The following is a 23,174-nucleotide window of genomic DNA, read 5'->3' on the forward strand; positions in this document are numbered from 1 at the left end:
TCTTCGTGGTTATGACTTAATCAATAACGTTCAGCTGCTGCTTTCTAAAACCATAAAGTTTGATTTACTTGAATCCACCATATTGTAAATACACAACATTATTGGATGTTTGTAACCAGTAGTTAATAATAGTTCTAGTGCTTTACTCAAAACAGTCCAGACTTGGTGGTTTAATGCTGTAAAAGTCTCATTTTTTGTTTATTGTTGTCGTCTATGGTGATATGGTTGTATATACACTTTATTAGGGAGCCCTGTTGACTGTTGATGAGTGTAAACATGTAAATATGGTCAGGATCATCTGCTAAAGGGAACCAGTGCAGTTCTCTGGGTTAAGAAGCTCGGATCATATGAGATGTTTGGGTAAAACTTTACTTGAAGTTTTATACAGAAGGCTGACATCACTCTCTTTATCTGTCCTTAGCATGAATAAGGTGTAATGAACAGGGTTCCTAATGGTTTTTGTGTGTTTTGAGTGATTTTAATTATTTTAGTCTTTTTTGTGTGCGTGTATTTTACTGTCATTTTGTGTATTTTTGTGTGTTTACTTTGGGGGCCGCCAGTTGCACGTCTGCAATAGACACTGGAAAAAATGTACCCTAATCCTATGTAATTGATGTTACATTTTTTTTCCCCTAATTGTGTTTCGGGGGACTTTAATTCAGGTGAGATGAGGTTAAATGGTTCCCTTTAGAGTAAAGGTTGCAGACCCCTGGGTTAGGGTAACGATCAACACTTGATGACAGCCTTCATTACACCTTATCAATGCTAATGACAGGTGTCATGTCATAATAATGCCAGCGTAATGTCAGCCTTTATGTATAAGACTTCAACTAAAGTGTTGACTATTTTGACTTCACAGTCTGATAACAGTAACTTAATTAACTGGTTTTTAAATCCACATTTGACGATCTTTGAATTATCCTGCTTTAAGTTGAATCAACATAAAGGGTCAATAAAGACTGTGTAGTTAAAAACCAACTCCCTAAAAACATGTGGTAGCGAATCCCTACTGGCACTCTGTGGGGCTAAAAGCAGCCTTTTACCCAAACTTGAACTCAGTTGTCAACACTGTCTCTGAGCTCATTACAGCGTGGAGAATAAATCACTGTGACCTTTTTACACTGTCAGAAAAATGTGATGCATATGTTCCTGAAAGGGTTGTTAAAATTTGTGTATACAAGCTCTGTAGCTCTTCGAACACTCTGTTTATGTCCAAGCAGGCCTTAAAAAGATCTTTTCTTTTCTATTTTCTAATCGTCTCCTTCATACCAACAGCTGGACAGTGCCATGTCCCTCATTCAAGCAGCCAAGAACCTGATGAACACGGTGGTGTCCACCGTCAAGGCTTCCTACGTTGCATCCACTAAGTACCTGAAGAGCAAAAACATGGAGGCGCTGAACATGCCAGCGATCTCCTGGAGGATGAAGGCCCCTGAGAAGAAGCCTCTGGTGAAGAGAGAGAAGCAGGATGACGGGCAGACCAACAGAGTGAAGAGGTCGTCTCAAAAGAAGCACGTCAACCCTGTGCAGGCTCTGAGCGAGTTCAAAGCCATGGATAGCATCTAGAACACACACACACACACACACACACACACACACACACACACACACGACCAATGAGTTTATTTTATAATATTAATCAGAAAATGTGTTTGTTTTCTCTAGCTTTTCATACATGGTGTTTCTGACCGACTATATTCCCACACTGCCTTTATTCTGCTGGATAAGGTCAGGTTTGCTCTATTAGACGTTTCCTCTTGGGAAAATGTATGTCAGTGGGAAATCAACTGGACAAAGATCTATTTGATTTCCACACGTCTGACTTTTCCTTCATACCTATGGGAGGTAATAGAGTGTTTTTAATATGATGCTGACTAATTCCTGAAGGCTGTGGCTTCTTCTTTTGTGTTTTAACCAGCTTTACAGTGAAACTTGGTTCTCTGGTGTTTCCTCTATATTGATTGATAGAAGCAAAATAACTTTTGTACTAAAATGTCAACTATGCAAACTTTAATTTGCTTTTTTAGCTTCAGAAGTAAACCACAATAAACATTGATCATTTTTAACCTGTTAAAACTTTCAACATGCAATAAAGCCTGTCTACATTTATACAACATACATATTTGACACCATAAATGCACATTCATTGTGTTTGTATTGATGCTTAAACAACTTCAAATTATTTCATTTTAGTTTTACCATCTGAAATGTATTTTTAAGTTCTTTATGTTGATGAAACAAAGATGACGTGTTCTCATTCCTTTTTTATTTAGTTCAGGCCGACTTGGCAGATTAGCTCCGACACCTTTCTCCCACACGCTCCGTGTGTGCGTCTGACAGAACTCAGCAGGCTTAGGAATGACAAAACTGTCGGTACCGCCAATAGGCCTCAGTGTGCATCAATGAGACCAAACACCTCCACTTTCTGAATGTGGCCAAATGGAGGGATGAATATGTTTTCTCTTTACAGCTCGAATTTTGGCAAAGGAGGAATAATTCACTGCCTTGAATTTTACTCATTTCTAAGGTTGAACACTAAGATTTCCGGGAGCGCAAACGAGTTAAAGTTTCAGAAAGTATGTGTGATATTAGAGAGCTATAAGTGGGAAAAAGTGTTTATATCTGAAAGTTTTCTTTCAGTGCTGGAATGAGCTGGAAGGTGAACTGTTAATGGATGGACCGCAGGTTGTTCAGTTTTTTGTTCATGGTAGAAGCAGATGGTTTGTTTGTTTTTTTTTTTTTTTTTTTTTTTTTTTTTGTGTTTGCTCACTGAATATTATTTGCTGTGTATTATTTGATTTACTTTTGAGATGGATGACCATTTCTTACTCCACACCTTTCCTATAATTGGCTTGCTTTATATCTTAATAAACAATTAAAAATGATTAGATATGTTTTTTGTTTTTTTTTTACTAGCATTCTGAATCTGTTTATCTCCTCTTCAGTCAATGCATACATGTGTCCACAATCAAATGACTATACAAACATGATTCAGACACATTCTCAACCTCCACAGTGAAACATGACTGCTGTATTTAATGCTAAAAGCAGACAAACACATTGAAGTGGAACTTTTAACATCAAACGTGTCCTCAGAGCCCTCTGGACATGTATCTACTGTTTGAGAACACACATTTCTACCTTAACTCCCCTATTATCCTTGGGGGTCAATTTGACCCCATTCAATTAATCGTTCAAAGAACAATAGTTGACTCTTTTCAGCTTCATATTTCATCACTTCTCCAAATTTGGAGGGTACAATTCATTAAGCATAAAATAATAATGAAAATGTTTTTTCCAACGCATATTGTATGCATTGGTGTTCCTCTTTGGTCAATTTGACGCCGAGCTGTTTTAGCTGTGTAAAACTTGTCTTGTGACCCATGTTTGACCTTACATTCCCACACCTGCTGGTGCAGAATATGACATGATAAATGACATGGAGGGGATATCCTCATGTTGGAACAGCTCTTTCACAGTGAAAGTGATGTTGTAGAGGAGCACTTTATAGTGAATAAACCTAAATGTGTTACAAAAAATGAGGTAGAAATAAGTTGAATAAGTTTTTCATTGTCAAGGCAACAGAGGAATATATAAAAGTCATTATCAAGAGGTTATGTATTCAACAAATAAAGTGCCTGACACAAAAATTTGAACAACACACTTGTGAAAATCATTTTCTGGTGGTAAATATCCCTGGGGTCAGATTAACCCCAAGGTTAAAATGTGTTAGTAATATTTGAGGATGATGGGAGGGTTAATTTATTCTCCAACATGTTTATCATTCTCACTTTGTAGATATACATTATATTCCCCAAAAAACAAGAGCATTCTCAACTTTTTTGGTGATGCCAACTTTTACCTTTAATAAGATGCACATGAGCTTAACATGTCGCAGTAACTTAACATCACTTTTGAATGTTTTATCACAATTTTTCTTTTTTCTTTTTTGTTTGTCTGCATATGCTGTTGAAGGTCAACACTACAAGTAGTGCATTCTTTTTTTAAGACAGCAATGCATGTTTGGTTATTGCAATTAAATAAATTGATTTATTTTATTGCATAATTGTGACCATCACCACTACTCCCTAAGGAAGGGTAAGAAACACTATTAAAGGGAGAATATAAAAAGAGAGAGCAGTGTTTCACCTGGGTAAGGGGGCAGGGAAGAGGGAGTCAGGGTAGGACATTGAAGGGATGGGGAAGAGTTGACTGATTTCAAGTGAGAGTAAGATGTGATGTTATAGTTGTGCATATTGTGCTTACTGTGTTATGTAATCAAGCCAGTCTGGTGAAGTGTGGGAAAAAAAGCCAACCAGAGATAAATGAGTGTGAACACACTAGAAGTCCATTGATAAAACTGCACCTGTTCTCTGTGACTTTTTGCATAATCTCCGTAGAATAACTAACCTGGTTCCACTAGTTATACAGGTTTGCTTATTGACTTGTTCATAAAATGTACACAGCGTGGTCAATACATTGCTTTGATCAAATAGATATGTAGCTTATACATTTACTTCCAATACCATCGTGTGGATTACAGTGTTGCAATAAGTAGAATTTAGTGTAAATTGTTCCCAGTTTGGATGCCATCTTGAAGTGTTTCAGGTAAATCATATCTTTAGCCTAAATTTGATGATGTTCTTGGTTTCCTTGTGTCACATAACCTATGTTTAGATATTTTGTTTGTAAATACATCATGTGTACAAGCAAAGATATTGAATTATTGCTAAATGGGGGCCATTTTGGACGCCATCTTGGATTTCAAGCCTTTCGAATGTGGAAATAAAATGGCACCCTAATTTTTTCTTTAAAGCTTGACATCTTTCAAAAATCAATTGAGGTTTTGCTTTTACCAAAAAAAAAAAATACACAAAATTACAAATGAGCCTACGCTAACTGGGCGTAATATCAGTCGATGAACTTTTTGAGGTCCTCCACTCTGGATGGTGAATGGGTGTGTGGTCGGCTCTCGTTTGGTGGCGTGGATTTAATGGTAATAAGCGTTAATATGTGCAAGTTATACAGAGTTGGTAAACTAGTCAAGGCAGCGGGTCGTCATGTTGAATTTCACAGAGTGTTCGTGACTCAGATCATCTCGCGTGACTTACCTCTCTCTCTCGCATCTCTTTATCACGAGTTTTCAACAAAAAAAAATGGGGGTGCCACTGCCCATACATTTGAAGTTACTGATTAATAGTGATTGTCTTTAAAGTGTGAACGATCGGGATAACTGTCAATATCTGGCAAAGAGGGTTATTTGGTGCTCTCGGAGGTTTTGCTCTCCCTGACTGCTCTTGTTTGTTCAGTTTTATTCTTCGAACTAAACAAATGTTTTCGTCTACAAGAACCAGCCAATAAAATTCTTACTGGTGTTTGGCTGATATTTGTCTCGTACAAAAAGAGTTGTACATAAAAACTATGAAAAAAATTGTTTGTTTGATGAGTAAATAAACGTTGCTGTTGACATTAAGGCTAAACATCAACGAAAAGCTGAGGAAATCTTTTTTTTTTTTTTTAGAAATATGGGTCACAGGATCACATGTGCTTGAGAGATGAGTTAGTTTGAAGGATTTTCACCATGAAAGCGGTGTATAGCTGCAGAAAACGCATTAGTGTGCAATGTTTTGGAAGAACTTGGATGACCTCACAAACTGGGCCAGTGCTTTGTGTGTGCGTCAAAGGCAAGAGTCGCATCAAAGGTTTGAAAGAACAAATAAAGAAGTTTTTTTTTTTTTTTTTTTTCTTATTACTTCTGCACCTTTTGATCTCATTGCCAGAAGCACTTTGGTGTTTTTAACAGCATCCATGATGACTTGGCTTCCATTAAGAAGCCATTTATGTTGGGTTGAAGGAAGACGTTCTCAAACCAAGCTCTAAATGTCTGCAAACACGCCAGAAAAAGATGCTTCTATAAATATGTGTTATTCCCCAAAAAAACCTCGGCACAGTAGCTGAACACTGTATCCAATTTCATGGTGATGAAGTTCAGCAAAGACATAACAAAAGTAGCTAATTAGTGTGTTTCATCTGCAGGTTTTAGCAACTTGGGATAATGTGCAAACAGACTCAAGAGTCAAAACAATGATGCCTTATTTAGTTGTTTGTCTGGCTGAGATTATATTTGATTGTTTGCATCTGCAAACATTTAACAGTAGTTGATGTTTTCTTTACTGATGTCAGTGTATTTCAATATTTTTACATCAGACATGACTTATGACTGTAAGATCCAAACCACAATTTCTAAAACAGATTCCAACCATTCTCGCTCTTGATTTTTTTAGTTCAGTTTAGGTCAAATGACTTTAAATTTTAGTCATACACAGCTTTAAAGATTACAGTTATTTAAGAATACTTTTTTTTTACATTGACTGGCCAACAGGAAGATCCATGAACATTCTGCATAAAGCACGTGTCAAACTCGAGGCCTGGGGGCCAAATCTGGCCCTTCAGAGCATCGATTCAGCACTCTGGAGAAAGAGAAAATGACAGAGAAAACATGAATCATTGTGTGAATGACCAAATAATTCAGTTCACTTCCAAAATCTTGCAATTTTTCCTCAAATTATTCCACAAAATCTCCCCAAATTAGACACAAATTGGTTGAAAGAAATAAAAAAATCACAGGACATTTAAATTCTGTCACTTATTGCTTAGAAATTGTTGATGCCTTCAATACTTTGTCTAATTTATAACTGAAAATGTAAACGTGGCCACATTAATGTTGAAATTGTTCACTGGTGATCGAACTGGTCCGTATTAACCCTAACCCTATTGAACTAAAATGAGTTCATGTCCCATCTCTTCACACTCATTTTCTGGGGAAAAATCCTGTATTTGTCTGCATTTCCTATAGTTTTAAACAAGAAAACCATAACGTAAATTATTTGGCAACAAATTTAAAAATGACTTAAATGTGCCTCTGATTGAAAGCTGTTTGTCTGAATGAGCACAAGTTGCCAAAAACACAGGACGAGTAAAAAAGTCAGAGACTGCAACATGCAATGTTGTGGGAAAACCATCTGCCGTAATGTAAAGCAGGCAAACAGCCTGTTATTTGATAGCATGCATATTGGATGAGCTGTTATTTTGGGGCGCTGGTGGATGTGCCTGCAGTGTCTGCATTCCTAATAAAGACTTAGAGGTGCTGCCAGTGGCACCAGGATGAAATAGAAACAAGCCCCGGCCCAGATTATGGGAATTAACTAATTAACCACGTGCTTGCTTTAACTCTTGTTCACAGACTGCTGCAGGAGGCTCAAAAAAAAAAAAAAAAAAAAGCTCCAGCTGCTGATGTGATCACCAAAACTTTCCTTATCAGAATGTATTTAATGCATTAGGTTGTTTTTTTTGTTGTTGTTGCTGCTATTGTGCATTTTTCAGCAAACTGCCATTGTTCCTGTCACAGGTGGATAACTCTAACCTACCTGGTCCATTGTTTACATCCACTGATCCTGCTCAGGATGGAGGTCCCATGTAGCGTATCCGAGAGCAGGGTTACACCCTGGACAATATATGCCTGTCAATCACACACACACACACACACACACACACACACACACACACACACACACACACACACACACACACACACACGCGTGCATCTACTCCTACATTTAATGAACATATTTGAACTGAAAGCAAACAAAAGAAGCAAAACAGCCACAAAATGTGAACAGGTGTTAAATTATTTGGAAATATACTTTTGTGGTTTTATAATAAATCAGAAATAATCACATAGTTCAGTGAACAAAAGATAAACCAACAGGGAGTTTTCTGTTGCTATCATTAAAATAATTGAATGGTGAGTTATTATTGATTAATATCCATAGATGCCAGCAACGTAAGGCGGGCATACACTGTGCGACTTATTTGCAGAGTCTGAATGTATGCGATTCATGTTCTCACACTACACAGACCGACACTCTGACACGATCTGAATGCATCAGGCTCTTGTTTCCAGAAATGCGAGAAGAAGACGAAGAACTCTGACGCATCGCCATTAAAACAGAAGAAGAAGAAGAACCCAGAAGTGGAGAGACACTCGCGATTTTATGCAAAAAGATCTTTAAAAAGGAAAAGGCAACAATGTGATGGACCAGGAACTGGCTGGACAGACGTGGGAAGTACGATCCGTCAATTCGACAGTGGTCTTACGGTGGTCGTGCATGCGCAGTGTGAGAGTTTGAGATGAGCTGCTTCAACAGTGCGATAACCTCACGAGGAGAGACCAGGATTTCAAACAGGTTTGATTTTCTTACGACCATACGATTGCTGCAGAGCACACAATTTAGCAGAGACCAAAAATAGACACACGAGTGAAAAATCTGCTCAAAATGGGCCATAAATCTCACAGTTACCTAAAGGCGGGCACACGGTACACTGTGTGATTTTTGCAATCGTACTTGGCTCCAACTCAAATTGTGCGACTTAATTGCTGTCCGACTGTCCACAGCTCACGATTCGTGTTCTTACACTATACGGACAGACACTCTGACTCAATCTGACTGCTCACACTGTACGTCCATACGTCGGGGTCTTGATTCCGAGGAGCAACCACGATATTAAACAGGTTTTCTCGCGACCATACAATTGCTGATCGAGAGCTGGTCGTGAGGTGTTAATCACTTCTCGTAACCCAGTAAATACTGCATGATGCACAACACACCATTTGGCTCACGAAAAACTGGATCACAATGGGCCAAAAAACTGCACAGTGTATGCCCGCCTTAAAGCTGCAATATGTAATTTTTTTGGGGTGTTATTTGGTCAAAAATCCTTAATCATCTTATTATATTGTATTGCATATTGTATTGCATATTGTAATCCAAAGTGTTCTGAGTGGACAGTCAATCCATTCTCCTTCTGGCTCTGTAAATGAGCTTTAGAAATACAGGGGCGTGACACTTAGCCAATCAAAGATCTTTCTACCAACAGGGCGATCCCATGAGCTGTTTTAAGCGTTACTATTGGTCTATGCAAGTTCACGATCTGAGAGTAGGGACAGTCCCATGACTTAAATTCCAAGCTGAAGTCTCTAACGTGGTTTTAAGCACAGTGGTTACAAGACCGTGGGCAAGACACTGAACCCTCATTTTACTTTGAGACTACTTCAGTGTAACGATAAAGCGTTATATAAATCAAGTCCATTTACCATTTACCAAGAAAAAGGTCAGGTTCAGAGGGAGATAGTGATAACAGACGGGATAAATAGCTTGTAAAACTAAGAAAAACATTATCTAAGGTGGAGACAGAGAACAGACCCATTTCATTTGTAGTGTGGAGTGTGTCTGCTCTGATCAGCTGGGATCAGCTGCAGCTCGGCTGCTTGTGTGTGAGGAGCGGCTGTGACTGTGAGCCGCTCACTGTCCTGGCAGCAGCAAGTGATACGTGCTTTCATGTCTCTAAAACCTCAGAAAACCCTCCAATAACTCAAGATAAAGTCTGTACATTTGTTACTCGTCTCTATGCAGAAAACAGTCACAAAGAGTTCCACAGTTGTGCGCGTGTACGTAAGAGTTCCCATGAAGACAGGTGAGTTTTTCAGGAGGGGAGGGGGGAGCGTGGAGCGCCTCATGGTTGTACAAACTGCAGCTTTAAGTTAGGCTACATAGTAATGCGTTACTCTAATATGATCACTTTTTTCAGTGATGAATAATGTTTTACTATTTCTGAACCAGTAATCAGATTAAAGTTACAAGTACTTATTTAAATCACTGAGTTACTATTTTTGTTATTTTCCTCATGAACGTTTTCAGCGTGAGGAAAACTAACGTGTAATATACTCAGACAATCCATGTCAGGCCAAAAAAGACTTTATTTATTTAACATTTTTTGTTTAAAAAAAAAAAAAAAAAAAAAACAGTATTTATGTTAGGTGAAGTCTAAAAGACTGTCTTTATAAAAATAAAATAAAATAAGGACCTGTCAGGAGATACATTGCTGACGTTACTGTTTAAAATACACTTAATGTAAAGGCAAAACCAGTTGTCAGTTTTACGTTGAGGCATTGGGGTGTTATTAGTAGCTGCCGAATGTAACTAATAATGTAACTTGTAATCTAACTTAGTTACTTTTAGAATCGACTAATCAGTATAAATCAGTGTAACCAGTACCGTAATCAGTAGTCAGATTACTTTTTCAAAGTAACCGTGGCAACGCTGTTGATCTAATATCCGGGTTAACAAAATCCATCTTACTTTTATCCCATTTGTTCAAAGCCAAGTTAAATTGGATCTTTTCAAGATGACTAAATCTGTATCATGAGTGCTCTAAATGAGACTGTTCATCACACTGAAGGCTACTAGGTGTGTAAAACTACCGGTAGAACAGCCAGCGTGGAGTCGCTCAGGGTGTTTTTATTTGAAGAAACAAAAAGATATTGCCTCTGTTAGCAGTTCAGTGATGGAGCCCTTAACCATTAACAATTCAAAATAGAGTTCCAGCCAGGCTCCCATTTTAACCAGTAAGTTGTTATTGAATGTAAAATCCAGTTAAGGTTTGGGAGTACATTTCCTTTGTGCCTGGTGTTCTCTGAGTGGATGCAGTCACTTTCATTCACGGTACCTGGAGAATCTGGCGTTAACTCCTCTGACCTAGTGAAATGAGTTGAGAAAGTCCTTCCCTGCACATCAACAGGGCCACAGTCCCACAGAACACACAGAGTTCATCTGCATGACCTCGATAAAACACACACATTGTGCTAGTTTCACATGTACAGTGATGTGTGCATCTGCCTTTGAGGCGATGCCTGTCCCCCGTTTAGCTGAACAGCGTCTCTGTTTATCATGTTCCTTTGAGGACCACAGCGGGAGCCAACATGCATTTGAAGAGCCACAGCAGTGCAACACTGGAGTTAGTGCTTCTGTGAGGACTTTGTGAAACTTTGACTGTAAAACTCACTCTGACTTTCAACAGTTTTAATACTTAAAAAAGTGTTTACAGCACAGGGGAGTTAGGGAGAGGAAAACATTGCTGGTAGATTCATAGCTGTGATATAGCAGGAGTGTCAAATTCATTTTAGTTCAAGGGCCACATACGACCCAGTTTGACCTTAAGTGGGCCAGACCAGAAAAATCTATGTTTTTGTGAAGAAAAAAGTAACAAATTCAAACAAAATCTTGAATGTTAAGCAGTTGGTGAAATTTCCTTGGCTTTGCAACACATTTTCTTGAAATTTGCAATGTAATTTGTGGGATAATTTGCAAGAATTTTCCAGGTTTTTAAAAATCATTGCAATTAAATATCACTGCAATAATGTAGCACTGCAACCGTATCATATTTTGTCTACAACTTATGATCATTTACAAAATGTCTGGTTTTTACTGTAATTTTGACTGAACAAAATCTTCCCGTGGGCTGAACTTGGCTCATAGCAATGTTTCTCAAATTAGGGTACGCGATGGCACTACAGGGGGTACTTGAGAGAAAGAGAGTAGAAAATTAATTAATTAAGTGTGAGATGACCCAAAATGATAAAAAAAAAAAAAAAAAAAAAAAAGGTAAATAATCTATTCAGGAACCACTAAATCAGTGTTTTTCAACCTTGGGGTCGCCTGGAGTTAAAATTGGGTTGCCTGAATTTTCTGAAAATTTAAAATAGATTTTTGAATGTTTTAAATTATTGTTCTTTTTTTCATTAAAACAACAAACAATCTTAAACAACTGTATTTCTATTCTTTCACTTTGTGAAATCTGAGTCTAGTTCTGCTAAATTGCTGTAAAAAATGGGGTCGCAGGCGTTTATCAGTATCAAAATGGGGTCATGAGCCAAAAAACATGTGGAACCACTGCAATAAAAACTGTTTCCTTCCACTTATTTACACAATGACATTCTATGAAATGTGTTTTATCACTCATTCATTCCATCATTATGCTCTATAGGTGTTTTTAAATAGTTTTCTATGCAAAACGTAGTAGCTGGACAAAGGGGGTACTTGTGTTTAGAAATACTGTAAGACAAACGGGGGACTTGAGCCAAAAACTGTGGGAACCACTGACATAAACCTTCTTGACAGGAAATAAGCCGTACTACTACATAATGTTCTTCATTTTAAAACCAATCATCTCAAATTCACTGTGAACATATTTAAACAAAATAAAAGTTTATGAGGTCATTTACATATTATGTTGGTGAGTTTCTCACATAAAGTGGAATGATGACACACACACACACACACACACACAAACAAGGTCTCATACTTTGCAGCACACAAGCCACTGTGTGCTATCAGCTATTGTCAGTGTTATAAGTAGAACATTAATAGAAATAAATCTTCTCCTCTATTGAGTGAGTAATTTTCCTCCCTACAAAGTAAACGATGAGTCTTTGTTTGAATTAGCAATGAATTTTGGAGCAGCGCAGGCTCGGCACATCCAGCTTAAATATTTTACTGAGTGAAAATGTTTCTAGTGGGTTTGATAAAAGCATTCGTGTGATAGGTTTTTCTGAAAAAAAAGAAAAAAAAAAAACACCTTTTCTTGTCACGGTTTACATCAAAATGCAGACGTGTATGAAGTTGAAAGAGAATTATTTAAATATGTTCTTGCTAATCTTATTCACCTGAAAGGAATACGTGATTTCCTCTTTGAAACTGTGCTACTAAAGTTCTCCTCTGCATCAGCTGGAACTGTCCGTACGAATGTGGTGCTGAAATGTGCGTGTGGCTTTTTTCCCACCCAATCCCCTTCAGTACATTATAATTCATCAATCAATTATGACCATCCTTCGTCTACCGTGTGGTGGGGACGATGCCATACGGGGATGATTGTTGACAGCTGCTCTTGGAACACTCTCACTCCCATTAAGGCTAAAATGAATGTACCAAAAATGCAGGGAGGACAATGTCATCTCAACTTTTAAACAAAACTTTGACTTGGGATGGATTTAGGGCTACTAGCAAGGCAACGGACTGAGGCAAACAACAAAAGCAACAGCATCCAATACTTCACAGATGTAAGTGAAAGAATAACATTAGAAAAGAATTACGATGTAGTCGGTTGGTCACTATTTATAACACAAGCAATAGAGGGAGGTTGTAGATGTAAAAAGCGCTGAGTCAATCTCCAGAATGAGAGTTTGAGTTACGTCTTTTACTGACTTGACGTTAAAAGAATGCTGTGCATGGATTTCAAACATTTGCAGCATATCTATGGGGTGCCGAGTGTAAAGTTGTGCATGCTAAAACAAATATGTTTAAAATACGTTTAAAAAACGTATGTGAATTATTTTATGTTACTTTTGACCAGATTTAGAGCAATACTTGTGAAATTCGTGATGTTTTTTTCTCGTAAAAATGTGATGTTAAATCTAAATGTTACAATTAAAGGCACACCGTGGAGTTTTTGAAGAGTTGATCCATATGAGTTATTCTAAATGATTCCTCAGGCCAATATACAGTATTTGACAGTATCAATGCTCCGAGCGGGGCTGCCCTCTTAAAATACCGAATTTGTAAGTTTGGAGAGACGGACCGTCTTTGGCCAGGTCACGTGACCTGGAGAATGTTTCACTTTACGGCAGTCCCGTGATCATAGGCCCGGCTATATATAGTTCCCTCATGACGTCACAACATACAGGCATTTCCCGACCGGGTGCCATTGCTGTGGGCAGCTGAAACGAGTTTAGCCTCTGTTCACAGCCAAACGAGCACAATATGGTAGTTTCGCGTTGGGTTAATGGTGCACTAATTGCCGTGATAGTTCAGTTAGACGGGAATTCTTTAGTAAGGGAAGTCGGCAAGTCAGATCCGTAATGTCGGGATACGGATTGGCTCTCAGGGCTGGGGTGCGAAGCAGGGCTGGGCTCGCACCGCGGCTGGAGGAGCAACCTCCGCCGCCCACCTGTCCCCGCTGGTGGAGAACCGGTGCTTGGCCCACCTCGACACGTTGGTGCCGCTCCCCCACTACTCCCTGGCCTCGCCGCCGTCGTCGGCTACCTTTGCTTAGGACACCGGTAGCGAGGCGGTGTCTGGGGTCAGGTCTTGGTGGCGACTTTGGATGAGCACTGGGCCCTTCTCACGGATCTCTCTTGCTGGGGTCCCCCCATTCGCCGCGGCAAGGAGGGCCAAGCGCCTACGGCGGCGGCGGCGGCTGCTGCTCCTCCAGTCGCAGAGTGAGCCCAACCCCGCTCCGCACCCCAGCCCAACTGACCCAGCCCTTAGAGCCAATCCTTATCCCAAAGTTACAGGTCAACTACTGTCTGCATACACAATCAAAAGACAAGGGCCCGACTGACTGTTGATTTTTGCGACAGTGCTGCGGCGCTTGTGGCCACTAGGGGCGCTTGACGTGAAAGTTACAGGTCTCGCGCCACTAGTGGCCAAAAGTTCCACAGTGTGCCTTTAAATATAAATGTTAAATCTAAATGCTAAATATTGAGTCTAAATGTTAAATCTAAATCTAAATGTTAAATCTAAATCTAAATCTAAATGTTAAATCTAAATGTTAAATCTAAATCTAAATGTTAAATATAAAATCTAAATCTAAATGTTAAATCTAAATATCATGGGTTAAACTAAATATATAGCTAATGCAAATTAATTGTTTAGATTTAGATTCAACATTTAACATTTAGATTTAACATTTAGATCTTAAGTTTTAGCATTCAAATTTTACATTTATATTTAAATTTAACATTTATATTTAAATGTAACATTTAGATTTAGATTTTATATCTAACATTTAGATTTCACATATACTGCTGTAAATCTGGTCAAAAGTAACATAAAAATAAATTTTCCATTTTGTAAGCGTGCAAAAAGTTGCTGTTTATTTTAGCGTGCGCAACTTTACAGTTGGCGCCCCATACCTATCAAATATAAATTCCCTGTAAAAACTATACATTTTTATTTCTTAGCAAAGGAAAGGACAAAACAAATGTGCTTGGCTTAAAGAGCTAAACCTGGTTTAGTGCTCCTCTGCTTTTATCCCTTCTTGTTTAATGCAGAACTCACCATAAATCGTCCCCAGGCACCCAGGAGTCTCCAACGATGGCCACCCAGGAGAAATATCAGAATTCTGACGGATGAACGGATGCAGGCTGCTGTGATGGTGTTCAATCAGGAATGAGGTTTTAAGTGAAGACCGCGCTTCGCTGTTTCACTTAAGAGACTTCAGAATGCATAAATGATGCAAAGGTGACAACACGGAATGTCTCCTTATGTCCAAACGTTGATGCGAGTCCACCGACCCCCCTCCCCTACCACAAACACCCACCCACACACTCACATACGCACACATTTGTGTATTGCAGTATCACTCAAACAGCTGTCATCACATGACACAATTGAAAGAAGCTTTATCAGTCACAGCGGTCAAGTGCGACAGTTTAATCAATAGGATAAGTTTTCTGAGAGATTCACATTATTTTGAAAGAGGGAGAGGCAGGCTGGAGCTGTGGGGGGGGGGGGGGGGGGGGGGGGGGGGGGGGGGTGAAGTCGTCTGCAGTTCCAGCCCTGATCAATGCAGGAGAGAAATGGTTTTATACAGGAGCCAAACTGTCAGTCTGTCAGTGAATGTCTCGTTTGTATGAACGGGACTCGCCCAACTTCAAAAACTCAACTATTATTGTCAACCAACCATTTTCGACTGCTATAGAATCACTTTTATGTATTTAAAAAAAATAGATTGACACACACTGAACATCAAATACAGTTTGAAATACTTTGCTTCCCGATAGGTCACAGGGTTCAGCTGATCAGCTGTCATATTTAATAAGTCAGCCACCATGACAGCTGGAGAAGCTGTGGAGAAATTCACTTTAAAAGGTTGTTTAAGAGAGAGGGTTTATTCAATATTCACTGAAAACTCACCTGAAATGAGATCAGGCTATAACAGGAGGAAGGCAATCTACTTTTATAGAAAGGAGGATATTTTCCCACCTGTTATAAGAACACTGCTTCCACCTTTAACAGCCAAAACCCCTTCAAACCCTCTATAAACAAAAAAATGGACCTTTTCTTTTCCATCATGTTAATTTAAGGCAATTGGCAGAGGTGAGTTTCTTCGCAGAGACAGATACATTTCTTCTCTGTTTGCCAAACAAAAGGTTACAAAGCAAAGTTAAAACTAAGAGGCTACAAGTGTTTCGTCAACTACATTTGAGAATAACGAGCCCAAACTATCAAAATATCTCGATATTTTTGGCAACTAATACAAACTAAACTATAACGTTGTCACATGGGATAAAATCGTGGTCTTAGTATTGATCATCACATCAAATGAGTTTGTGTATATTTACAAACATTATTACCATCCCATATCAGTTTATTTTAGTGTAGCGAGGTGAGTTGAGTTGCACATTTCCTAGTGTCCTTGAATGCACCATTGCTGCATGCTTAATTAGGTAATGTAGAACACATGTGCACCCTTTGGTTTGGCCATGTCTGAACTGTTGGTCTGGTTTGGTGAGGCAGGATGTAAGTAGCTCTTTTTTTTTATTGGAATGTCTGTTTTATTATGACAAACATTAATATTAGCTCCTGTTTTGGGGTTGTGTCGAATTCTGTTTAAGACACTACCCTGAGAGTCATGTGGTGCTGGAATAGAGTTAGATCAGGTGCTTTCTCTAAACTAACATAATGTCGCAGTGAATATTTAATATTAAAGCTTTATTCCTGTTACAGCTATGCCCCTGTGGTCGTGCTATGCTCTCACTTTTATGCCTGAGTTATTCTCTCTCGTTTAGTGTTTCTATTCTGTTCTTCTTAGTTAACCTTCAAGCATCTTGGTTAGTTTTGTACAGTTTATTTTGATGTGTTGTGTGTGTGTGTGTGTGTGTGTTACTAATTTAGTTTACTTTGATTTGGTTTTGTAACCTCTTCATTGTTTGGATACACCATTGTTTGTGTTGTGGTTTTAAAAAACAAATAGTAATAATAATAAAGTCATTTTATATTGCTATGATTGTACAGTAACATCTCTCTGTGTTCATTATGGGGCTGACCTGGGCATTCATTAATAGGGAACCCTATGTTTAGTTGGTTACAGACCAGTGCCCCTCATGCTATGCACAGTTTGCAAATGTGGTAACTTGTGGTAAATTTTAATGTTTTTTAAAATAGGCTATTAACTGATTCAGTCCTGATGACATAATTTTGTATTTAGTCAAAAGACTTGTCCAAATAAACTCCGTAGAGAGTGCTGGTTACCTGAAAGCAGAGGTGTAAAGAGTACTGATGTACAAATAAGTCATACATAAAATATTAAAGTTCAAGTAAAAAAAGTAGTTAAATAGTACTCAAAGTAAAAGTTACTAGTTACATTTTTGGACAATTGGAATTGTATTTATTTTTCCACAAAGGCATCTGTATACATAAAAGGTTTGTCAAAATGTACAATTCTTTTAAAAAGTAAAATAACACCAATGAATTAAAATAAAAAAAATTAAAAATATCAACCTGAACCAAAGAAGGTGGCTGGGCTTTGATTAGAAAAGGCACTACTATGAGTATATGGATTATGTTCAATGGTCTCTTCATAAACTGACCTGAGGTCATTTATGAAGAGACCAAAAATATAAATAAATAAAAAAATAGTCACAAAAATAATAATTTACTTAGTAATGGTTGGGTGTAGAAATTTATTTAATTACTTCTTTTAAAATGTAGTCAAGTACAAGTGAAATGACTGATTTAGAAATATCCTCAAAGTACAAGTGCCCATAAAAACCACTCAATCACAGTAACTTGAGTACTTGTAATCAGTTACTTTCACAGAGACGCTAGCTGCCCTGTTAGGTCATACTAACACAGTTACACACTTGTCATGTTCATTGTGAGTATTGTCCTCTGGGGGATTTCTGTTGCGTTTTCATTGTGGAAGTGTAATTAGCGATGTGGTGCGGGGGCTTTCAATCTTCTCAGCCTTTATCTTATAAAGTTTGAAAAAACCTCCCCCGTAAGCCAGTAACAGGCTTTTATTAAGACTCTAGAGTCTTATGGCCATTTTTTTAATAGGCATGAGTCTGCCAGCAGTGAGGCATGTTTGCCAAAGACGGGAAGCAGTTCCAGCAGACAACCAGGCCTCGCCGTAGTCCAGGAGCTATGACTGAACACTTTGATTTGAAATGAACATAAAACTGCAGCTTGACAATCACATTGCTAAGGAGCTAAATATAGAGAAACACCTAGTGTGGCTGAAAAATCCATTACTGTCTCCTTTACCTCAGTGGTCGTGCTTCTCTGAGGCACAATTTCATACCTTCACCTTTTTATGGCACTGCCTCGGAGACCAGTTAGGGAGAAACTACATCCTAAAATCACCTCTTTCTAAAGTAAGTGCAGGCTTGGGATGTTTATTCCCATGATTGTATGGTCTGAAACCACTGTAGGGTCGAATGCTATACAATCCAGTAAAATCGTGCAGCCATTTATAAAACTCTATCATTTCATTTAAAGTCACTTCTCTAATCAGCTTCCAAAGAATCCTCCAAAAAAGAGCAGTAAATAGTAATAGAATCAGCAGTGCCACAGACTTTGGTAATTATGTTAAAAACTCTTTTTGTAATGAAAGCTTGGAGGAGAACCAGGGACGGTCGAATACCGTGAGCGTTTCACTGGGGACTGCTGTCGGTGGTTTGTGGATAAATGGTTGTGAACATGTGTGCGCTGTCTGGGACGATTTGTGTGATGTAATTAGATGTAAAATGCTTTTTAGCTGGCTCTTTAATTGACTTTAGGCTAGGGTGATTTGTGTCCGTCAGGTTGTCCTCATGGCACAGTGTTGTCTCCAGTCAAGGCCCAGTACGTAGATTATTTGCAAACACCTAAATCCATGCATCTCAAGCTGGACTCGTTCGATCCGCTGCTTGGCTCTTTCCTGTGAGGAAGTGAGAGAGCAGCCTAAAATACTCAAACCCTCCCGTAGAATGTAAAGATTCCCCTTTGCGGTAATAAACGTACACCCTAACAGCTATTCAAACAGACTCAGATATGAAACATTCACTGCAGTGTCATTCTGCATTGCTGACTACCAATCACCTCATATGTATTCCAGGTACTCACTTCAGCCAGCACTGTATTTTAATGGCTGACATCTCTAGGCTGCACTTCAAGTGTGATTTATATCTTCTCAAGTCATCAGCTACAATTAGGTTCCAGGAAAGGACTTTGTGCATACTCGACATATGTAACAGATTGTCATGCATAACGATTGTATTTCACTATAATCCCCCGTTTGTTATGTATCTTCTTCATGTATGCTATTCGCGTGCCTGTCCCTTTAAGGGTCTTTGTGTGTTGCCATGTCAATGTGCTCCTTGCATGCGTACTCAGGCCAGAGCTGTAATCTGCATGGCCAGAGGTACGTCACAGTTTGAGCACACACCTCTGAGAGAAGTTTTGAGTTATTTGTTTCTTAAAGGAGACATATCATGTTTTTAAATCCTTCCTTTTTACATATAAATCATACAGTTGTGGTCTATATAAAGTGGAACTGCAATGCTTGGGTCTGAATTCCTCATTATTATAGCTCCACAGACCCCTTTTCTACCCCTTTTCTGATGTTCTTCTGAGAGCAACTCGTTTTGGTGCGGTCTCTTTAAATGCAAATGAGACACTCCATACCCCGCCCCTTCTCCAGGTTGCAGAGGTGACACTCGGTTCAACTCCACCCTGTTCGGCCATTTTTGTAGTTTGTCTAGCGGCGCAGAAAATGTTTATTCACACGTTATTTACAAAATGTCAACAACGGAAGACTTGTCCATCCAGCCTTTACATGTTCGAGCCAGAGTCTGACCCAGCGGAGCGAGATGAAAATGAAGATGATGAACCTGCAGAACCCTATCAAGTGAGCTAACACAAGCACCGAGCTAACGCTAGCGCCAAGCTAACGTCACGAAATGCATTTTAATAGTCTTTTCTGAGACAAAAACGGCAAAATTAAATGACTAATGAAAACTTTAAACTTAAATTAAATTAAGTAGGCCATATCATCAAGGATCTAAAACGAGCACACAGCGCTAACATATGAAGACGGTGCTAATGCTAACAAAACAATGACGTCTTATCACACTTTTTAGCGTTATTTACAGCTTACCGCGCACACAAAAATGACCTTACCCACAGATGTGGGTACATTTCCGTGAAAAATAGAACTCAACCAGGCACTTTGAAAAGGTTCGAATGCTGGGAGATGGTGTAATGAAGCGTGTGGGTTACTACATCCAACAACCAAACATTTTGACTTATCCTCTCGTAACTTCGGCATCCTAGAGCTTGGACTACAAAAAAAGCGAGAAATAATAATGGCGGATTGCTCGAAGTGTTGGGCCTGGAGTCGATGTCCTAATTTGGCAGTTCCGCTGCAAATAATGTGACGTTATTGTTCAAAAAACGTAATAGAGAATCGAAAAATTGAAACAGATTGAAAAATGACCAAAACAGAATATAAAGATATCAACGGAGCACCTGAAGAGACTACTTTGAACTTTTCAGTACTTCTAAACACTAAATGTACAACAAAATGCATCTAAGGGCTAAAAAAGTGGATTTAGCATGATATGTTCCCTTTAAGGGTGGTGTTAAGTGTTGTGGGTGATTGTGGCCAGTGTGAACATTATTTTACCTCAGTTTAGCTGGGTTTTGTCGGTAAAATATGTACTTTTACCGTAGGGGTGGGTGTAAGGATGTGCGATCTGACAATACTAGATTGTTAAGGATTAAAACATGACGACGATCTCCCAAATCACAGAGATCGTAGAACCATCTGTCGTGCAAATTTTAATCCTTGCGGTGCCGTGTCTGCGTCATGTCTGTGGTCCATACACAGCACATCCAAAGATTTTTTTTTTCTCTTTTAAATCACACACAGCATGTCAACATTACAGACATTAGAGGATTATTAAGTGCTTAAGCAGTGCAGAAGTACACTCTGCTCCCCCTCAGTGCACGGACACACAGAGTTCGCTATGCCGCTTCCTTTGTGTTAACGACTCTGGCAGAGGTTCAGTGTAGATGTCTGTCTGTCTGTAAAACTCCATCAGTTCTGAGAGTTGAAGCACTGAAAGACGCTGCATGTATTTCTCTTCTGTAACTAAAGCTGTCGCTCCGCAGCGCAGAGCTGCTGCAGCTCACAGGGCTGTTTACACATTCTTAAAGGGACAGTGTCCTGAATGGGATTTACTTTAAAAACTACTTTCAGCAACTCAGAACTGCCCTGAAAGAAGCAACTATACAGAATGTAATCACACATTTCAGCCTTAATGAAGGAAAAAGTCAAAAGTGACATAACATGTTGATATTGTGGTGCTAGTGATTAATAAAACGGTCTTTGTTGCATTTTTTTCCACATAATTGGACCCATTATTTTTTTTTTTTGTAAAACTATTGGGAAAAAAAAAAGAATTTATATCACCTAGTGCCATTTTGAGGAAAAATAGATATGAATATTGGTCCATTTCACCTAGGCCTAATGTAACCAAAGCAGTAACGTTTTATCTTGTAAAGGATATTATTGTCCAAATTGTGAAATGAGGCGTTCAAAACTGCTTAAAGTAGGATTTCATTAACATATGTTACCTAAAAAACTAATGGAAATCACTCGACTGATCTGCTGCCTTGTTATGTAGCAAGTAATGCTAATGCTATACTACTTTAGTTAAACAAAGTAAAAAGACTGTGACTAAAAGAACATGTAATCCCTTTTGTTTGATGTTAATTGTACTTGGAACCAGTTTGATGAATTTCTTGCATACAATATAAAAAAATATTTGAAAATTACCTTGTCCTAAATTATCTTTTATTCCTTTTTTCCATTTAGGGCAATTATTTTAGGTAGAATTGAGGTAAATAAATTGTGATAAAATCATGATTCTGATTTTTACAAAGAAAAAATCGTGGTGATTTTTTTTCTTTTTTTTTTTCTTCCTATATCGCCCATCCCCAGGTGGGTGTAAAGCTAACAGCTATACTAACATAGAAGTCAGCTTCCTCCGCCAGTCTGAATGGGTGTGTTGTGTATTTTTACACAGGAAGATGAGACATGCTGCTGAGAGCACACCAGCTCACTGTACTGTATGGTTTTTCATTCAAACAGGTACGAGAATAGCTGGTTGTTATGTTACTTGTCTTGTTCAGTAATGTGTACTCTCTCAGCTGAGACCCTTATGCCAGAGCAGTCACCTCCAGAGATAAACTTATCTGGAGTTAGACTTGTTATGCATTCTAATGTTAAGGAGCCTCCAGTTTTCAGAGGTGACAGCAGTGATAGATACTCTACACGTGAGTGGGTGGAAATAGTGGAGCTTAATCTATTGAAAAGAAGCATACCTAAAAACCTTCAGTCGTGAGATCTTGGCAAGGCTAATGGGGAAGGCAAAAGATGAAGTAAAGGTTAGTTTGAGCCGCAACCTCTCAATTGACCATATCCAGACTCCTGAACTGATCTTTGACATCATGAAACAGCACTTTAGTGACCCGACTTACTCCTCTATGCCGATGGCCTACTTTTATAACAACAAGCCACTGCATGATGAGGGCATTATGGAATATTGGATCAAACTGAACAATGCCATTGACTTTGTTAATGAGTGTTTGCTGAGGCGGGGCCGAAGTATTGAAGACCCAGGTTGTGCAGTGACAATGATGTTTATCAAATACTGTCCAGACCCAGTCCTCTGCATCAGACTGCTTTAAAGCAGCAGAGGAGTGGACAACAAGTGAGGTCCAAGAATGCATTGACAGCTTCCAGCGTGAGCTTAGGTCCCGCACTCAAGTTTCAGAGAGATATGTTGCCTGCCACATCCAGAGACTTGAAGTGCCTGGATTGGAGTGATCACAACCACTATGGGTTAGTCCCACCTCACAGCCCTCTACATCGTGCCACTCTTCACAGCCCATGTCGACAGCAACGTTTGGCGCAGAATCAGTGCCGATGACAAATCCAGTCATTTAATCTCAACTCTCACCCAGAGCAGCCCAGTTTATCCTAGCTCCGACCCCCACGCTGGCCCTCGATGTGAATGGTATGTATACGCTGATCAGCCTTTTGGACTGGCTAATGGCACATCAGGTAGCAGCTCCAGCACCATCACAACAACTTGCCCAAGGCGCATTTCGAGGACGGAATTGTTGAGTCTGGTGATACCAGGCATTCTACCCTTGTGCACTGCAGAAAAGAGAAGCTGTCTCTCATGCTTTGCCCCTGGACACTAAAAAAAAAACTCCACTAAATAT

General features: G+C 39.0%; 1 protein-coding gene across 1 annotated transcript in view; it reads left to right on the forward strand.

The window, feature by feature from the left end:
- The window catches only part of ctnna1 (catenin (cadherin-associated protein), alpha 1), a 79,573-nt gene extending 76,688 nt beyond the window's left edge, over positions 1–2,885 (forward strand). The window contains exon 18 of the mRNA XM_028458808.1: positions 1,276–2,885. Within this exon, the coding sequence (XP_028314609.1) occupies positions 1,276–1,566 (291 nt within the window). The 3' untranslated portion in view covers positions 1,567–2,885. The remainder of the gene's footprint in view (positions 1–1,275) is intronic.
- Positions 2,886–23,174: the final 20,289 nt, after the last annotated feature.

This window comes from Gouania willdenowi, chromosome 10, assembly GCF_900634775.1.
Source record: "Gouania willdenowi chromosome 10, fGouWil2.1, whole genome shotgun sequence".
NCBI lineage: Eukaryota > Metazoa > Chordata > Actinopteri > Blenniiformes > Gobiesocidae > Gouania > Gouania willdenowi.